Source organism: Charadrius vociferus, unplaced genomic scaffold, assembly GCF_000708025.1.
Source record: "Charadrius vociferus isolate BGI_N301 unplaced genomic scaffold, ASM70802v2 scaffold51, whole genome shotgun sequence".
Lineage (NCBI taxonomy): Eukaryota > Metazoa > Chordata > Aves > Charadriiformes > Charadriidae > Charadrius > Charadrius vociferus.
The window spans coordinates 2,347,698-2,361,917 of NW_009646939.1; the positions used below are offsets into that span (position 1 = coordinate 2,347,698).

The 14,220-nt window shown below is 48.4% G+C and overlaps 1 protein-coding gene across 1 annotated transcript in view; it reads right to left on the minus strand.

The window, feature by feature from the left end:
* Window positions 1–7,395, minus strand: part of TGM4 (transglutaminase 4) — a 20,581-nt gene extending 13,186 nt beyond the window's left edge. Inside the window, exon 1 of the mRNA XM_009895022.1 lies at window positions 7,311–7,395. Within this exon, the coding sequence (XP_009893324.1) occupies window positions 7,311–7,395 (85 nt within the window). The remainder of the gene's footprint in view (window positions 1–7,310) is intronic.
* Between the last annotated feature and the right edge of the window lie 6,825 nt (window positions 7,396–14,220).

Consider the following 14,220-nt stretch of genomic DNA (forward strand, 5'->3'; position numbering starts at 1 on the left):
AAGAAATGCGGCGGAGCGAGCCGGCAGCACACCCATCGCCATGTCTGAGGGGGCTCGGCCCCAGCCCGCCCTCCCCGGGCAGCCCCCGTGTGCCGATTTTGGCTTTCTCCTCTGCCTCCTGCCTGGGGCATGGGGCCAGGCACCCGTAATGCCCTGTGCCTGGCTGCCTGCAGGTGCCCTGGTTTGCCAACATGGGAATTAACGATTTATAGCAGAGCTGAGCACGCTGAGAATGCGCCCGCTCACGGGACGGAGGCTCGAGATGCAAGAGGCAGCTCTGGCTGCGCTCACTCCTGGGGCAGGCCAGAAGCAAACCCAAATCCTGCCGGATAACTTTTTCTTTTTGTTAAGAAGAAAATTCAATACAGCATTTTTATATTGATCTCCTAGTTCCGTGGTTTATCCCTTCTAGAGCTCCTTCCCACACTAACCTGTTGGCCCCATTGCATGCCACCTTCCTGGGAAGATGTTCAGAGCTCCGAGAGCACAGTGATCACCCAGAACAAAAATGGGGATGTGAGAGCTTTGCACTGGTAAGGGTCTGGGGCCTTTTTTCCATGAGGATGAGGTGATGGGGGTTTAAAAAAGATATTAAAACGGAGCAGAGTGTTTATAGCATGTCTGGCTTTAGCGTGAATAAGGGCTGCTCAGGACAGGAGGGAAGTGGGATGGGAACTGTAGTTTTGCAAGAGAGCGCAAAATTTGGACACCTGCATTTACTCCTCATCCTTTCCCAACCTCCAGCAAACACTCTCTCACATCCCAGAGACATGAGATCACATCCCAAAGATGCTGCTGTCCGAGACTTCCTGGATAAATTCAGCTCATCCACACCCAGAGTATGGAGGTGTGAAATGGAGGGGCTCAGAGCACTGTCAGGGCACCCTTCCCCTCTTGATGGCTGTGGAGACTTGCTCCCAGCTCCGCCCAGCCCACACGCACAGCTGCTCAGCTACGCCCCAAACCCCAAGGATTTTGGGCATCCTGGGACTGGGCTGGCCCCAAGAGCACAGCCAGCAGTGGTGGTTCGGCAGCTGCTACAGGAGTGACTCAGGCACCTTTCTAGGTAGGTGCAGGATCTTCTGACAATAGGGCAGGCAGGATGGCCGTAGGACAGAGCTCAAGTCCAAATAAAACCCTTTTTCAGTTATTTTGAAACTTCTGCCAGATAGTATGAGGCATCACTAAAGAGCCATAATCTACATGATTAAGTAGACTGAAAGAAAGAAAGAAATTCCCTCCACCTCGACACAAAACAAGTTTAGAAAAGCTGCGTTTCTTTCCTAGTGTCACTGATGGAGCCAGATGTCTACAGGGTGATGAAAAGTGTTGAAAAGTGGGTGGCATTTTTCAGTTGGTTTACCGAGCCGCCAAAACCAGAATTTGCACAGCCAGAGCAAACCTATCCCCCATGAGCAGTGGTGGCACCGAAATACCTTTCCCCAAGGTGTCATCCACAGCAGTCAGAGGGGTGAGAAACCCTCCACCTCTGCTGGAGCCGCCATCCTCCCCGCAGGAGACCTGCCAAACTGCACATCTAACATAGGCTATCATGTCAAGCATTAAAAACTCACCAGTGGTATTGCTCATGGTTCTTGTTGGAGTTTTGACCCGAGGTGCCTACGATGCCAGCAGCTTCTGAGCTCCTAAGTAGCCTCTGCCACTTGCTTCTGAGCGTGGAGAAGGAAGACAGGCTGCCCTTTTTATCAGTGTCTTGCTCTGAGGTGTCAGCAGGTCCACTGCCAAGGGGTGGTGTTTAGAGAAAGGAAGTTCCCGTGGAAAAAAAAAAAAATAATGACTACAACTCCCTCTGCACATAGTCAGACCCTGAAAAACAGCGAAACTTAAATCCCGACTCACATGTAACATGGATTTGCACAATCAGATGACAAGTGGACAGACCCTTCACTGACAAACAGTAAAATCATGGGCTAGATGAGTAACAAGAATGTACCTATGCCCTAACATCCAGGCTACCGGGACTGCAACTCAAGGGCTAACTTTACAAGGCACTCACAAGCATTTAATCCTTAGGAAAACAGAGTTCCCCTTTAGTACCAGTCTAACTTTCTTTGAAGTTAATGAGATTTTTGTCATTTCATTTGGGACAGAAGCACTTGAAGCTGTGGCTAAAATCCAGCATTTACATGTGTGGGTTGGAAAGCTCAAGGGTCCTGGTGCTGGCCCCCTCCCTGAGGGGTCAGGCAGATGGCCAGGGAGATAGCCCAGTGGGAGCACTGGCTGGGAAAGAGGAGAAATAGTCCATGTCTAGGCAGAACAATAAATGTGGTGGATCAGGAGCTGTTTGCTGGCTGTTCTTTGCTGACAGCTGTATTAAAGGTCTCTGTCCAGGAGGTGGCTAAACCCCCATGTGCCCCACTGCCACCCTGGTCCTCGAGTGACCAAAGATGGAGAGATGAGTCTACCCCACGGAGGGGAGAGCTGGTGGCATAGGCCAACAGTGACATGGGCACAGTGGCCAGAAAGAGATACAAACGTCCCCAAATAACCAAAATATACAGGGGGCTCAGCCACGGGAGCAGCCTCAGCCCCCGATGCCTCCTTTCACGGCAGCAATCCAGGGTCCAGCAAGGTGGGATTCAGTCTGCAAGACTGGCACATCTAAATATAGGATCTCCCTAAACACAAGATCTCCCCGCAGAAGCCTTCAAATGCACCCACTTTTCTCCATCAATTCAGGTAGCAGGTATTTACTTCAGGAGTACTGTTTCATTTGGTGCTGAAATGTCGGTGAAAGCTAGGTGCTGAGTTAGCAGATCCCACCCTCCGGGCATGTCACTGCTCGCTGGCAGGTGTACATTGGGTGTCCTTACTTGAGAGCATGACTAGCGCATCCCAGGGCACCGAGGGTTCAGTACACATCTATAATCTCACAGGACATCTGTATGAACATCTGAACCGCCAACGTTCTTAGTAGACGGAGCATCACTCACCATTCAGCACCTGACAATGTGCTGGCAAGTACATATTTCAGTATTGAAAAAACCACTACAACCCCAATTTACCTTTCAGCATTTCTTTTACTCTGCATTTCTTTCCTCCTGGAAGGTGAAAGACATTTTTGTTTAGAACCAGCATGGGATGAAGTAAAGCATATGTGGAATGTCGGTACAATAACAGAACCAATAATACCTGTAATCTGAACATTTACAATGTATATTACTGGTTTCCACCTAATGACAGCAACAGAGTAATCCACTTCATTTGAAGGCATTGAGAGTAGTTTTCTAATCCAGCCGGAGCCTGTTTTATATATATATCATTCCACGTCTGGTTGGAGGCAGCCTAAATTCTGTTGACACAGTAGTCCTACAGCAAGAACTACAGATTTTTGCAAACAGGAATGGGTTGATTTTGGTAACACTTTGCTCCTGAAAAAATTTTATGTAGGTGCGTGCTGGAGGGTCAGTGGTGGAGGCAGGGCATGTATGCACCAGGAACAGTCACATTTCCAGTACTATGGGGTTTTGCAAAAGGCTGATTTCAACAGTGTGCATGTTCTGACCCTCGCTTTGAACCTGAGAGTTCGAGGAAAGCATGTAGAAGTTAGATGGGTGTGGGTTCTGCCCTGCCATGAACCTACTTCGTCTTGGAAGGTGGCTGACCTTTTCACTGTCTACAGGAATTTTTTTGGTTTATGCCAGTAGACAGCATCTAGCTTTCAGGTCAGTTCTCTTTTCACTTTGTGCAGCTGCTGGTCTTGCCTGCTCCCAGTATCTTTTTCTATGAACTGGTAGTGTCTCAATTCGAGGGCACTAAACTTGGCATATGGTACAACGCTCCTACATGAGCTTGCTCCCTTGGCTCATACAAGCTTGCCCTGCCAGAAAAGGCCATTGAACCATAATTCTCTTCGAGACAGTTGTTGGCAAGGTCTGAGAAAAGGGATTTCAACTTAAACTGCAGGAACGTTTTTCAAAGACAAGGTTTCAGCTTGTTTCATATTGACAGGTGATCTCTGTCCCTCCTACAGGCAAATCTCCTTTTGTCTTTGCTGGCCAGAGTGGCCTGAATGACTGGCTGTGGTTCAGTAGAATGGCTTTTTTCCTCCTCCTTGGAGAAGCTATGAAAAATACCAGCCCTTTTTTTTTTTTTTTTTTTTTTTCCCCAAACAGTTGCAACAGTTAATCACCGCAATCCATCTCATAAAAGTATACTCATCCAATTAACAGATGCAGGAGATATCTTTTTCACAGGAAATCTCCAGCCTACAACCAATAAATTCAGCGACTCACTTCCCAGCTTGCAAAATCGGACACCAGAGGCTATCAGCCTTATCTGCATCTATCTATCTGCTGCAAGGTAAGTCACCTTATTAGCTGGCATAAGCAGGTAATAAAACGCAAACAAATAAAATCAGAATTCCCCAGTGGCTGCTCCCCTATTTACAAGCTTGCCCTTTGTCTCAGGTTTTGTTTATTTTTTGTATCAAAACCGACAAGAACAAGTCAGACTTCCAGAGCATGACCACAGATATCGATGCCAAGTAGGAAGGACATGAAGCGCAACCCAATCCTTAGCTTTACAGTTTTACTCACTTGCGAGCCCTTGTCTAGTTATGGAGAAGTTGCCTTTTATAATAGTAATACACCGACCTACATTTTTTATAACCATCTAAGGTTTCACATTGCTTCTGTTTTGTCTTTCTTTTAAATATGTCCAGCCAGAGTAACAGTCGAAATAAAACACTGATCAAAAGCACCACAGGTTTCCTTTTCGGCACTCTGGAATGGTGAACTAATCCTTCCAGTTGCCCTGCAAAGTTGCTCTGAGGTGCCAAGGTGAGGTGAGAAGTGAATCTACCAAGGTACACACACGTACAGCCCATGTCTGGGTCCTGAAGGGCACCATGGCGAGAAGTTGTCTTCCACTGACCACAGCAGGACTGTTCCCACATGTACCATCTCGTTACATGTTGAGTCCTTCCTGAATCACAGCCTAGGGAACAATAAGTAGTGAGAAGTCTTGGGAGGATAAAAAATAAAAAACACACAGATGGAGAACAGCCGAGGGTCTGGTCCATCTCTTTTGAGCTGGACCTTATTCAAGGTGCTATGTTGGTCCTTCCCTCACCATTTCATTACGCTTATCTCTTAGTCATTAAGAATTTCCCAGTAGTGAGACACATCTCATCCACGTAATGACCCTGACATGTTGTGCTGCTGTTACTCTGAAAGGAGCGTTGATCTGATCACTTCTCACTCATGTACACCAACCATGGGCCGTAACAGTGGCCTGTCAGCTACGCCCTGAGGGCATCCCATGTTTCCAGGAGGCAGATGCTCTTCTAATCTAACATGAGCCAACTTGTGGCAGGCAATTTGATGTCAGCGCTTGATGCAAGATGGCCAAGCCCAGATCTTAACTGATTCCAAGTCATCTGGCCCCAGCCACCTGGTAGTGAGTTTCTCGTAGGCAAATACCAAATAAGTGGTGGATGCCAACAAAATTATTATAGAAATTCCATTGTTTCCTTCGCACTGAACTTTGAAAGAGGGGTTTTGGATCTGAAGGATGTAGGTGACTAGCTTTAGGCATTTACCTCCAGAAGGAATGAAAACCATATTGCTCTGTGGCCAACCCAGCACCACCCAGGGAGTCTGCTCCTGAAGAATGCAAAGACAAAGATAAAACAGGGACCACAACTACACATATATCAGGGGCAGGTTTATGGTCTTGTGATCCCTACTCAGGCAAAATGCTCTTGTGTGGCACTTTCCCTGCCCTGAAAGAGAAGTCCTGTGGTCATCACAGGAAATTGAGGTTTTAGGTCAGGCCATCTTAGAAAAATACAGAGCTGCTTTAACAGAAAGCCAAAATGCTATAATGTTAAAGTCTCTTTTCTGGTTATTTTTCAAGATCCCTTTCTCCTTCATTGGCTGAGACGCAAGAGGCAAAATTGCAGAATCAGTCTAGATGTAGGGAGCAACTATGCGTAACAGTTGAACTTGGGATTTCAGTACTACAACCACTTGACCCTCAACTCTTGTACAACTGTTGCACTGGAAACACTGAAATAAGCATGCTTCAGTGCTGAAAAGATTACGTTATGTATTGGACTAAAATGACTCAGGATAAGGTACTTCTCCTTCTCAGCAAAATACTTTAGAATTTTGCGCAAGAAATGACAAAAAAAAGATAAATCTCCAGCGTTTCACTTCTTCCAGACAGCACCGTTTTTTAAAATAAAGTTTCCTCCTTTTTGTACCCGAGGAACCCACCAGCGTCTGCTGCATCCCATGGGATCCCATGTTCCTCAGCTGAATGACACACTGTAGGAGAAGGAAGCTCCTCTGGCTTTGAAACTGCCTCTTGCTAGCTTCCCTTGTGTCCCCTGTCCTTGGGGTAGAGGACACAGTCAACAGCTACGCCAGCTTACTTTCTCCATGGAAAAAGTACCTTCTCCCCATCTTGGGGAGAAGGTACACCCCACCAACACCACCATGTGATCCTGCCACCCGCAGAGTGTGCTTGGAAACGGTCCAACGGGGTGGGTGCAGTTACTCTGCGGCCGTATCCACCCTACTGCCACTGACCCATGAACTAGCTTCGAGTGTGCATGTATGACCACACTGACTGATTGCAGTGTGGACACATATCCACAGACTACACCTAAAGCAAACAATATGAAAAGGTACGAGGAAAAATCAAGCAAAAAAGGGCTGCAAAAAATAAAGGGTAAGGGCAAGGAAATCAATAGCGCAAATATTGAACCAGGGATAAAATAGTTTATCCATATATTAAAAACAGATTCAGAGAACAAGGAAAATACTGACAGAATACCTTCCCGCCTACAGGATATGTGTTTGGTTGCACATGTCTAAGTGAGAAAACAGAAACTTGCATGCCAGTGTCTTCAAGCAACATTTCTTTCTGCAGGGGTGGCGCGACAGCTTCTCCCATCTGTCTGTGTGGGGGTGTGTGTCTATATACATATAGATGTACACAGTCTACAGACTACAGGTCAGATTATGCCATGCCGCATCCCCACCAGCCGGCAGCGTAACTGAAATCACTCCGTGGTGGGAAGGGAGAACCTTCCTAGACCAGTAGGATTTGTAGGAAGGAGGTGGTCCTGCCCAACACTGGAGACCTGGCTCATGTGCTGCAGGGGAGTGGACCCAAAGCATGGATGTCATGTGTGGTAGCCTCCTTGGTATGGTGGCATTGACTGAGGGCAGGGATCTGTGGTTATTTGTCCTGAAAAGCAACCAAGCCAGCATACTCCCGCTCACCCCCTCTTCACAGCATCCAGGCCATGGATGGCCAGCAGCACGAGATGCTCTCACCTTGGCAGGCAGCTGGAGTAGCTCCACACCCACCAGGGTATCTTACGAAGCGTTTTCGTGCGGTGCTGGTTCCTGGCAGAGCCATGCCTGTGAGTTGCCTAAGTCAGGAGTGTCCTGAATGGAAGGAGTCATTCGAAATACCTCCTCTCTGGATGAGGAAGCAGTTGCTTGGCAGCAGGAAATGTGGCATTTGTAATGCCTCATTCTTCCCTGGGGCACTGCTCATTTCTCTGTAAGCATTGCCTTAACTTACTGAAAGCAGTTTGTTTCAAAGCCCTAGCTGATGTTCAGACCGTGCACACGAACCAAGAGCGGGTCACGGTGCCAAGCAGAGTTGTTCAACTCCTATCTCTTGCTGCAAAAATGAAGAGGCTGTGCTTCTCTCAGGGGAGGAGGTGAGCTGCTCACTTGGCCAAGCCCCAGCCCCAGCTCCCACAGGTGGGACGAAACCCCTTGCCCGCGGCGGCCTCTAAGCCAAGTGAGATGGAGCGATGAGTTCAAATTGTACGTGCCTCCAAAAAAGTGGTGGTACCATCTGCCACACCCCGCTTACTATCACTCTTTCCAGTCCTCCCCTCCCACTTATTTCCATTGTCGCAGTGGAGCCTCCGTGAGGTGCGAGACCCATGCAGGGGTGAGCAGGGTGCACGTCATCTCCCCTCAGCAAGACGGAAGCAGAAGGCCCAACCCAGGAGCTCCACAGGCATTAAGCCAGCATTAGCAATCCCTCTGGATTTCAAGGGCATGCAATAGCCCCGGGAGCCGCTTAGGAAGTCTTGGCAATTAGTACAGCATTTCCTTAAACCCCAAGGAAAAATCAAAACAGTCAGAAACCAAAAAGCTTCCTTGGAGAGCAAACAGTGGCTGGTTGGTTGCTCAGCAGGACAAAAAGTTTTCTGTGTATGTCAAGTGCTGCTACTAGACATGGGTTGCTGTGGTGCTGCATGCAGCTACGGGATGGAGCACTGCAAAGTCCAGGCTACCCAGTGCTTTGGTCACCCCATGCTGGGCTGTGTTACCCTGCGCTGGGGGCCACTGCTAGCTTTGCACGCAGCAGGCTGTCTTCTCAACCAGCAAAGGTTCAAATGCACAAAGCACTTCATTACCAGCAGCTCAGCAGGGTTGGGCCCTTCTCCTTTGATAACAGTGCACAGAATCAAAGAATCACAGAATGGTCGGGGTTGGAAGGGCCCTCTGGAGATCATCTAGTCCAACCCCCCGCCAGAGCAGGGTCACCTACAACAGGTTGCACAGGACAGCATCCAGGCGGGTTTTGAACGTCTCCAGAGTGGGAGGCTCCACAACCTCCTGGGCAGCCTGTTCTAGTGCATTTGTTTTCAGGCAATGAATGCACATGGAAGTGTCTGTTATGGTTTCTGTGGTAAGCCAACAAGCCTCTGGTGGCCTAGGTCTGTATGGTGGAGGAACCTCCTTTCCGTGGCACAGCATTTAACAGGAACTGCCAAACTTGGAAGCAAAAGTGCAAGCCAGCTTCAGTTATATCCTGTTGCCCATGAAATCCACCCATAGGTCACAGGCAGTCCAACTTCCTGCCCAGTTGTGATGGTCATCAACACTAGATCGGGTCAGTTGAGGTCTTGTCTAGCTGAGCCTCAAAAACCCCCATGGGTGGAAGCTCTGCCACCTCTCTGGGCAACCAACCTCCTGGTGACATTTTTTTCATTGATGGCCAGCTTGAAATTCCCAAGACATAACCTGTGCCTGTCGCCTCTTCTTGTTCTGGCCATTTCTACGAAGCGGCCCTTGGCTCCATTGTCTCTGTGAGTCCTCTCCAAGCACGTGTTGGCTGCTATGAGGTCAGCCTGAGCCTCCCTCTCTCCACCAAGCCCACATACCTCAGCCTCTTGTCGTAGACCGCTGCCATCTTGGTATCTTACTGCCAGATCAGTTTCCCAACACCCACCTTGAACTGGAGGGTCCAGTACTGGAAACAACACCCCAGGTACAGCCATTGACTACATCAGGGCCCTGAGGGCACCACTGGGACAGACTGCCCCTGCCCAACCTCCAGGGCCTCCCCCCCAACCCTGCCCATGGCCCAGGAGCCCACTTCAGATTTTACAGGCAAGTCACTGACCTTTTTTTTTTTCGGTGTTAAATTATCTAGAAACAAGCTTGCCTTAGAAATGGCACTGAAAAACCCAGCCCAACAACCATCTTCCACCTGAAACTAGGAGTTGCTTTACAGTCTAAAATACTCTGTTTCTTCCTCAGGACCACATTTTCAGAAAATGCTGTCTTCTTGCAATCCTTTCCTTTAAAAGGTCATGTGGCACAACACCCCACAGGCTTGATTTTTTAGAGGCAAACTTCTGGGTCTCCTGGGAAGGCTTTTACCACTGGTTGGAGCTCAACCCAAGACCAAGTGAGCTGCAGGCTCTGTGCGGATTGCTGTGGAAGAGTGCCCACCCTGTGCAACACCCCTCCGCAGCCGTCGAACCCCCAAAATGCAGGCTTGCTGCTGGCACCAAGAACACACCAGGGTTAGTACCCATTTATTTGTAACTTCATGTTTTTTTGTGACAGCCAGGGTCAGAGCCAAGGCAACACTCTTCTGGCATGTTGAATCACCATGACTTCCTTCTTCAAAAACATCCCACTGCCTCGTGAAATTAAGTATGTGCGTGACATCCTTGCAATGTGATCCATATGAATCAAATTCCTTTGAAATTGTAAATATACCAAACTCGGCAGAACAATCTACCGATCTTACTTATCGCATCCACTTCTACTACTTATCATGTGGGTAAACATACCTTCCTTCAAGTTATTTTGATATATGCTGTGACAGAGCTGTTGTACAAACCTTCCAAGTTTCAGGGGCTCCTTGTCAATGACAACAGGGATATTTCTCAGGTTCTACGTATAGTTCCTTATATAATCAGTCAAAATATGCTTTAAGGTTCAAGTGCAACTATAATTTCATTTGGCTTTGTTCCTCCTAAAGGTATACAAGGTATTATTTACCTTAGAATATAATACTCTTGGACCTTGTTTATACAACAGATTTTTCAAAACACTTCCCACCATTAATTCAAGAATACTTACTTCAATCTTCATGAGCGACACAGTGAGCCTTGCTGTTAAACATGCATCTGCTGCTTCTTCTGTTTAATGCGTGACATCGTGTAGCCCTGCCTGAGGGAAATCTGCTGAACAAGCTGCTGAAAAATTAGGGTTGTGTTTGAGAACGAGGGGAAGGCGCAGGAAGAACTCATTACCGCTAAAACCGGGGAGACGTGCAAAAAGAAGTGTATTTTGCTGGAATATGAGTGGAAATGTGTGCCTGAGACTCTTCTCTAAAAATACCTCAGCTCAAGCGTGCAAAAACTCCACGCAAGCACATTACTGGAGTTCCCGCATAAGGGCAACTGACCTTCTGCCCTGGTAAACCAAGGTCTTATGGTTAGCCATGATCTTCAGCCACTTTACGAGGCCTACCACATTTGAACCGTTCATTCTTCAAACACAGCTCACTCATTAGTCTCACATCACTTTTTTGTGTGTGTGTGTGGTCTAAATTAGCTGTAAATATTAAATTTCGGCCACTGAGCTTGGGACAGTGCTTTAATTTGGAAATGTGGGCAGCTCTTTTTGGATGACCACACATGAACCATTTACCAGAAGCGCACCGCTTTGCTGTATGGCGACTGCAGCCGTCCTTGCAGCCCTGGCACCATGCTGACAAGCAACACCGGCAGATGTGGGCCAAACCTTGCATACATAGAGGAGAGGGATTCTGCCAAAAAACGCACCCTGCTTGGCAATCTTTTCCTCCCACAGGAACCGGAGGAAATCTCATTTCTGTTCCCACCTTCAGGTATTTATGACAGCAAATTTACAACCCTCATTTACATTTTTCCACCTTAGAAGTGAGCGTCACCACATAAAACACTGCCTATGCTTTCTGCACACGTGCAAGCATCTCCTAGGTCTTGACTTCCAACTGACTGCAGTAAAGAAATGTTGGTTTTGAGATAGTCCATGTCAAAAAACTTTCCAAAAGGTTTGTTAGGAGGAGGGGTAACAGCCAAATTAGCCAGAGAGGAGAGAGTCTGGTGTTTCTCCTGCTGTTTGCACAAAGGCGGCCATGGCTTACAGCTGGCTGAGAGTTAATAAGGACAAACAAATCAGGCTTGCAGCCTTCATTATTTCTGCATCATGTACGAAGGTCTAAGGAGACCTGACGTACTTAGAAATGCATAGTTCCTGGTTGTCACCTCTGCAGACCTATGTGAGGGATGCCGGGTCACCGTGTCAAATTCCGGCTTCCCAGGTGGCTGGATGTGTCCCACTCTATCTCTGCTGCTACCCAAAGAGCTCCCCAGGTGGAAAGACCCATGCTGCTAACGAGGAAAGGCACTCGGCGCCCTCTGTCCTCTTCCCCCACCACATATGCAGCTCCTCTTTTTGGAGGGGAAGACTTATGAGCACTCTGCGGGGAGAGACAAAGGCTTTGCCCCTCTTGGGACATGGCTGCCAGATGTGATGAGCTCGGATGCTCTCCTGAAGCAGAGGACCTGGAGCAAGCAGGTCCCGCCCTCTTCCAGGGATACTGACTTTTCACCTTTCTGATACGAAGAAGGAAAAGGCACGAAACCAACTCCAGTGGCATTTCCACTTGCAAGTCTATTTTTATGTTTTTGCTGGACACGGCGCAGAGCTGCCAGTCATGACAAACATGACAGGTTCTGATACAAAGGCTTGCAGAAATGCATCCCTAGGTTTTCTGCACATGCCACAACCATGACTCACTTTCTGTGGTTACAAGAAGACAGAGACAACCTGGCAAGCCCAGAGCAAACAAGTGATATCACCAGCATGATGCATACATTTATAGGCATCATTTTATTTCTCGATTAGGATTGCAACTAAAAAATTTCCAAGTAAAACAAGATGTGTGGGCATGGGAAAGAACTCAATATCTTAGAAATGATGATTCCTGACACATGCACTGTGTCAACAGGCATCTCACCCCGACCACAGAGTAATCACTGACCCAAAACGTAGCGTATGTGTGGGTACCAGTGATCCGGTTGATCACATCACACAAACGGGAATCAGCATCACCTAGAGGTGCAAAAAAAAACGTTGCTGGAGAAACTCCATTTTACCAAATGTTAACGCATTTACCAACTTAAGCAGGTGGGGTGGAGGGGGATGTGTTGAACATGGGCGCTCTCACTGAAAGCAGCTGCCTGTTCACATGCAGCCCGTTGTATTCTCCCCAAAATACAGTTTGATCTACACAAACCAGGAATGGTGATCAAAACCGCATCCTGGTTAAGTCTGAAGGAAAGAACAGCGACCTTACAGTGAGTAACATGGCAGGAATGGGTAAGTGGCAATTACAGGCCACAGATACAAACAGCCAGATAAAAGGTGTATGTGACTGATAGGGGAAGGTGAAGGAATTAACGAAAGGCTCCACAGCCTTACAGACAGCAGGACTTTAGGGCAGGTACAGGGCCTTTTCAAGAGGCAGAGAGGAAAGTCAGGAAGAGCAGAGAAGAAATATGAGCTGCCTTCAGCGTCTACTTCTGATTGCTTTTCTATTTCAGGAGGGGTCCTCTTATGGAAAAGTACTGATGAACAGGCACCTTCTACAGCCACGATGTTTACTTTCAGCCCTCCCCGAAATGCAAAAGCTCTACAGCCACAGGGTGTGAAAAGGAGGAGTGGCTGATAAGCCTCTGGCCCTGATTTCCACAATACTGACTCAGAGTGGACCAGCTCCCTCGAGGCCGTCACTGCCACCACACCACTGCTGGGAAAGATGTGACCAGCATGACTTTGCAAGTTGGCAGATCAGCAGGTGAGCAGGGTCAGCAGGTCCATGGCTGGAGGCAGGCTGGCTCAGGGTGAGGGGTGGCATGGCACCGTGTCCAATCCAGCAGCTATCAGTCCTCCTTCTTCTCTGCTGGGAGCCACACCGGCTGGGGCGCAGCTGTGTGCAGCAGCACGAGGCCACAGAGCGTCATGGCGAGGCCGACCCACCACAGAGGCGTCCACGTCTCCCCAAAGAGAAGCTTGCCCAGCATGGCCTGAAGGAAAAGACAGAGACAAAGCTTTGCTGAGCTGAGATGCCCCGAAGCCTCCTGAGCTACCAGAGCTGCGGGGACTTCTGCTGGGAGAGCTGAACCAGGAAAAAACTTGCTTGAGGGAAGTCCTGCTCGGACCACCAAGAGAAACAGCTGCTGCAGGTCATGCCGGAGATGACCTACTCCACAATCCAGCCTGGAAGCAAAGCCATATTGTGGTCTCAAAACAGGATTTTGGCAGATGCATGTGTGCTCTGCTGCCTTCCCAGCACCTCTTGGAGTCCAGTCGATTGGGTGAGCCCAGTTGATAAAAAAGGCCATCACTGACTTGAGTTTTGGACACCACCACGAGCTGGCTGTGATGCTCTGTCAGAGCACAGAAACAAAGGTGGACAGCTGCTGAGAGTGAAAAGCAAGCAAAAAAAACCATGCAGGTCAAAAATGCTCTTGCTGTCACTAGAGGTGGTGCGTATTCACACCCAGCTAGGGTGGCTTTGGCTTGTCCTAGGTGAGGTGTTACAAAGGAAAAGTAAAACAAAGCAAAGCTCTCAGCTCCGGCTTTCAATGGCAATTAAAAAAGTTCAGGAAACCTTACAGCTGCTGCAAAGCACTGCGCTGGGCAACAGCGCCTTTCTCCCTGAACCACCCAGAAAAGTCCCACAGTCTCTGCCGTGATCAACTGTCAGAGCAGCTGAGGCCCGATACAATCATTTCACAACTGCCTGGAACTCTCCCTCTGCGGCCAGTGATGCCGGTCACATTGGGAGATGTGCTACGACCAGTTACATCCAGTGTGACCATTCCCACAATGCTGTGCTCCTCCAGGCTTCAGCGCCTGAGGAAGGGAT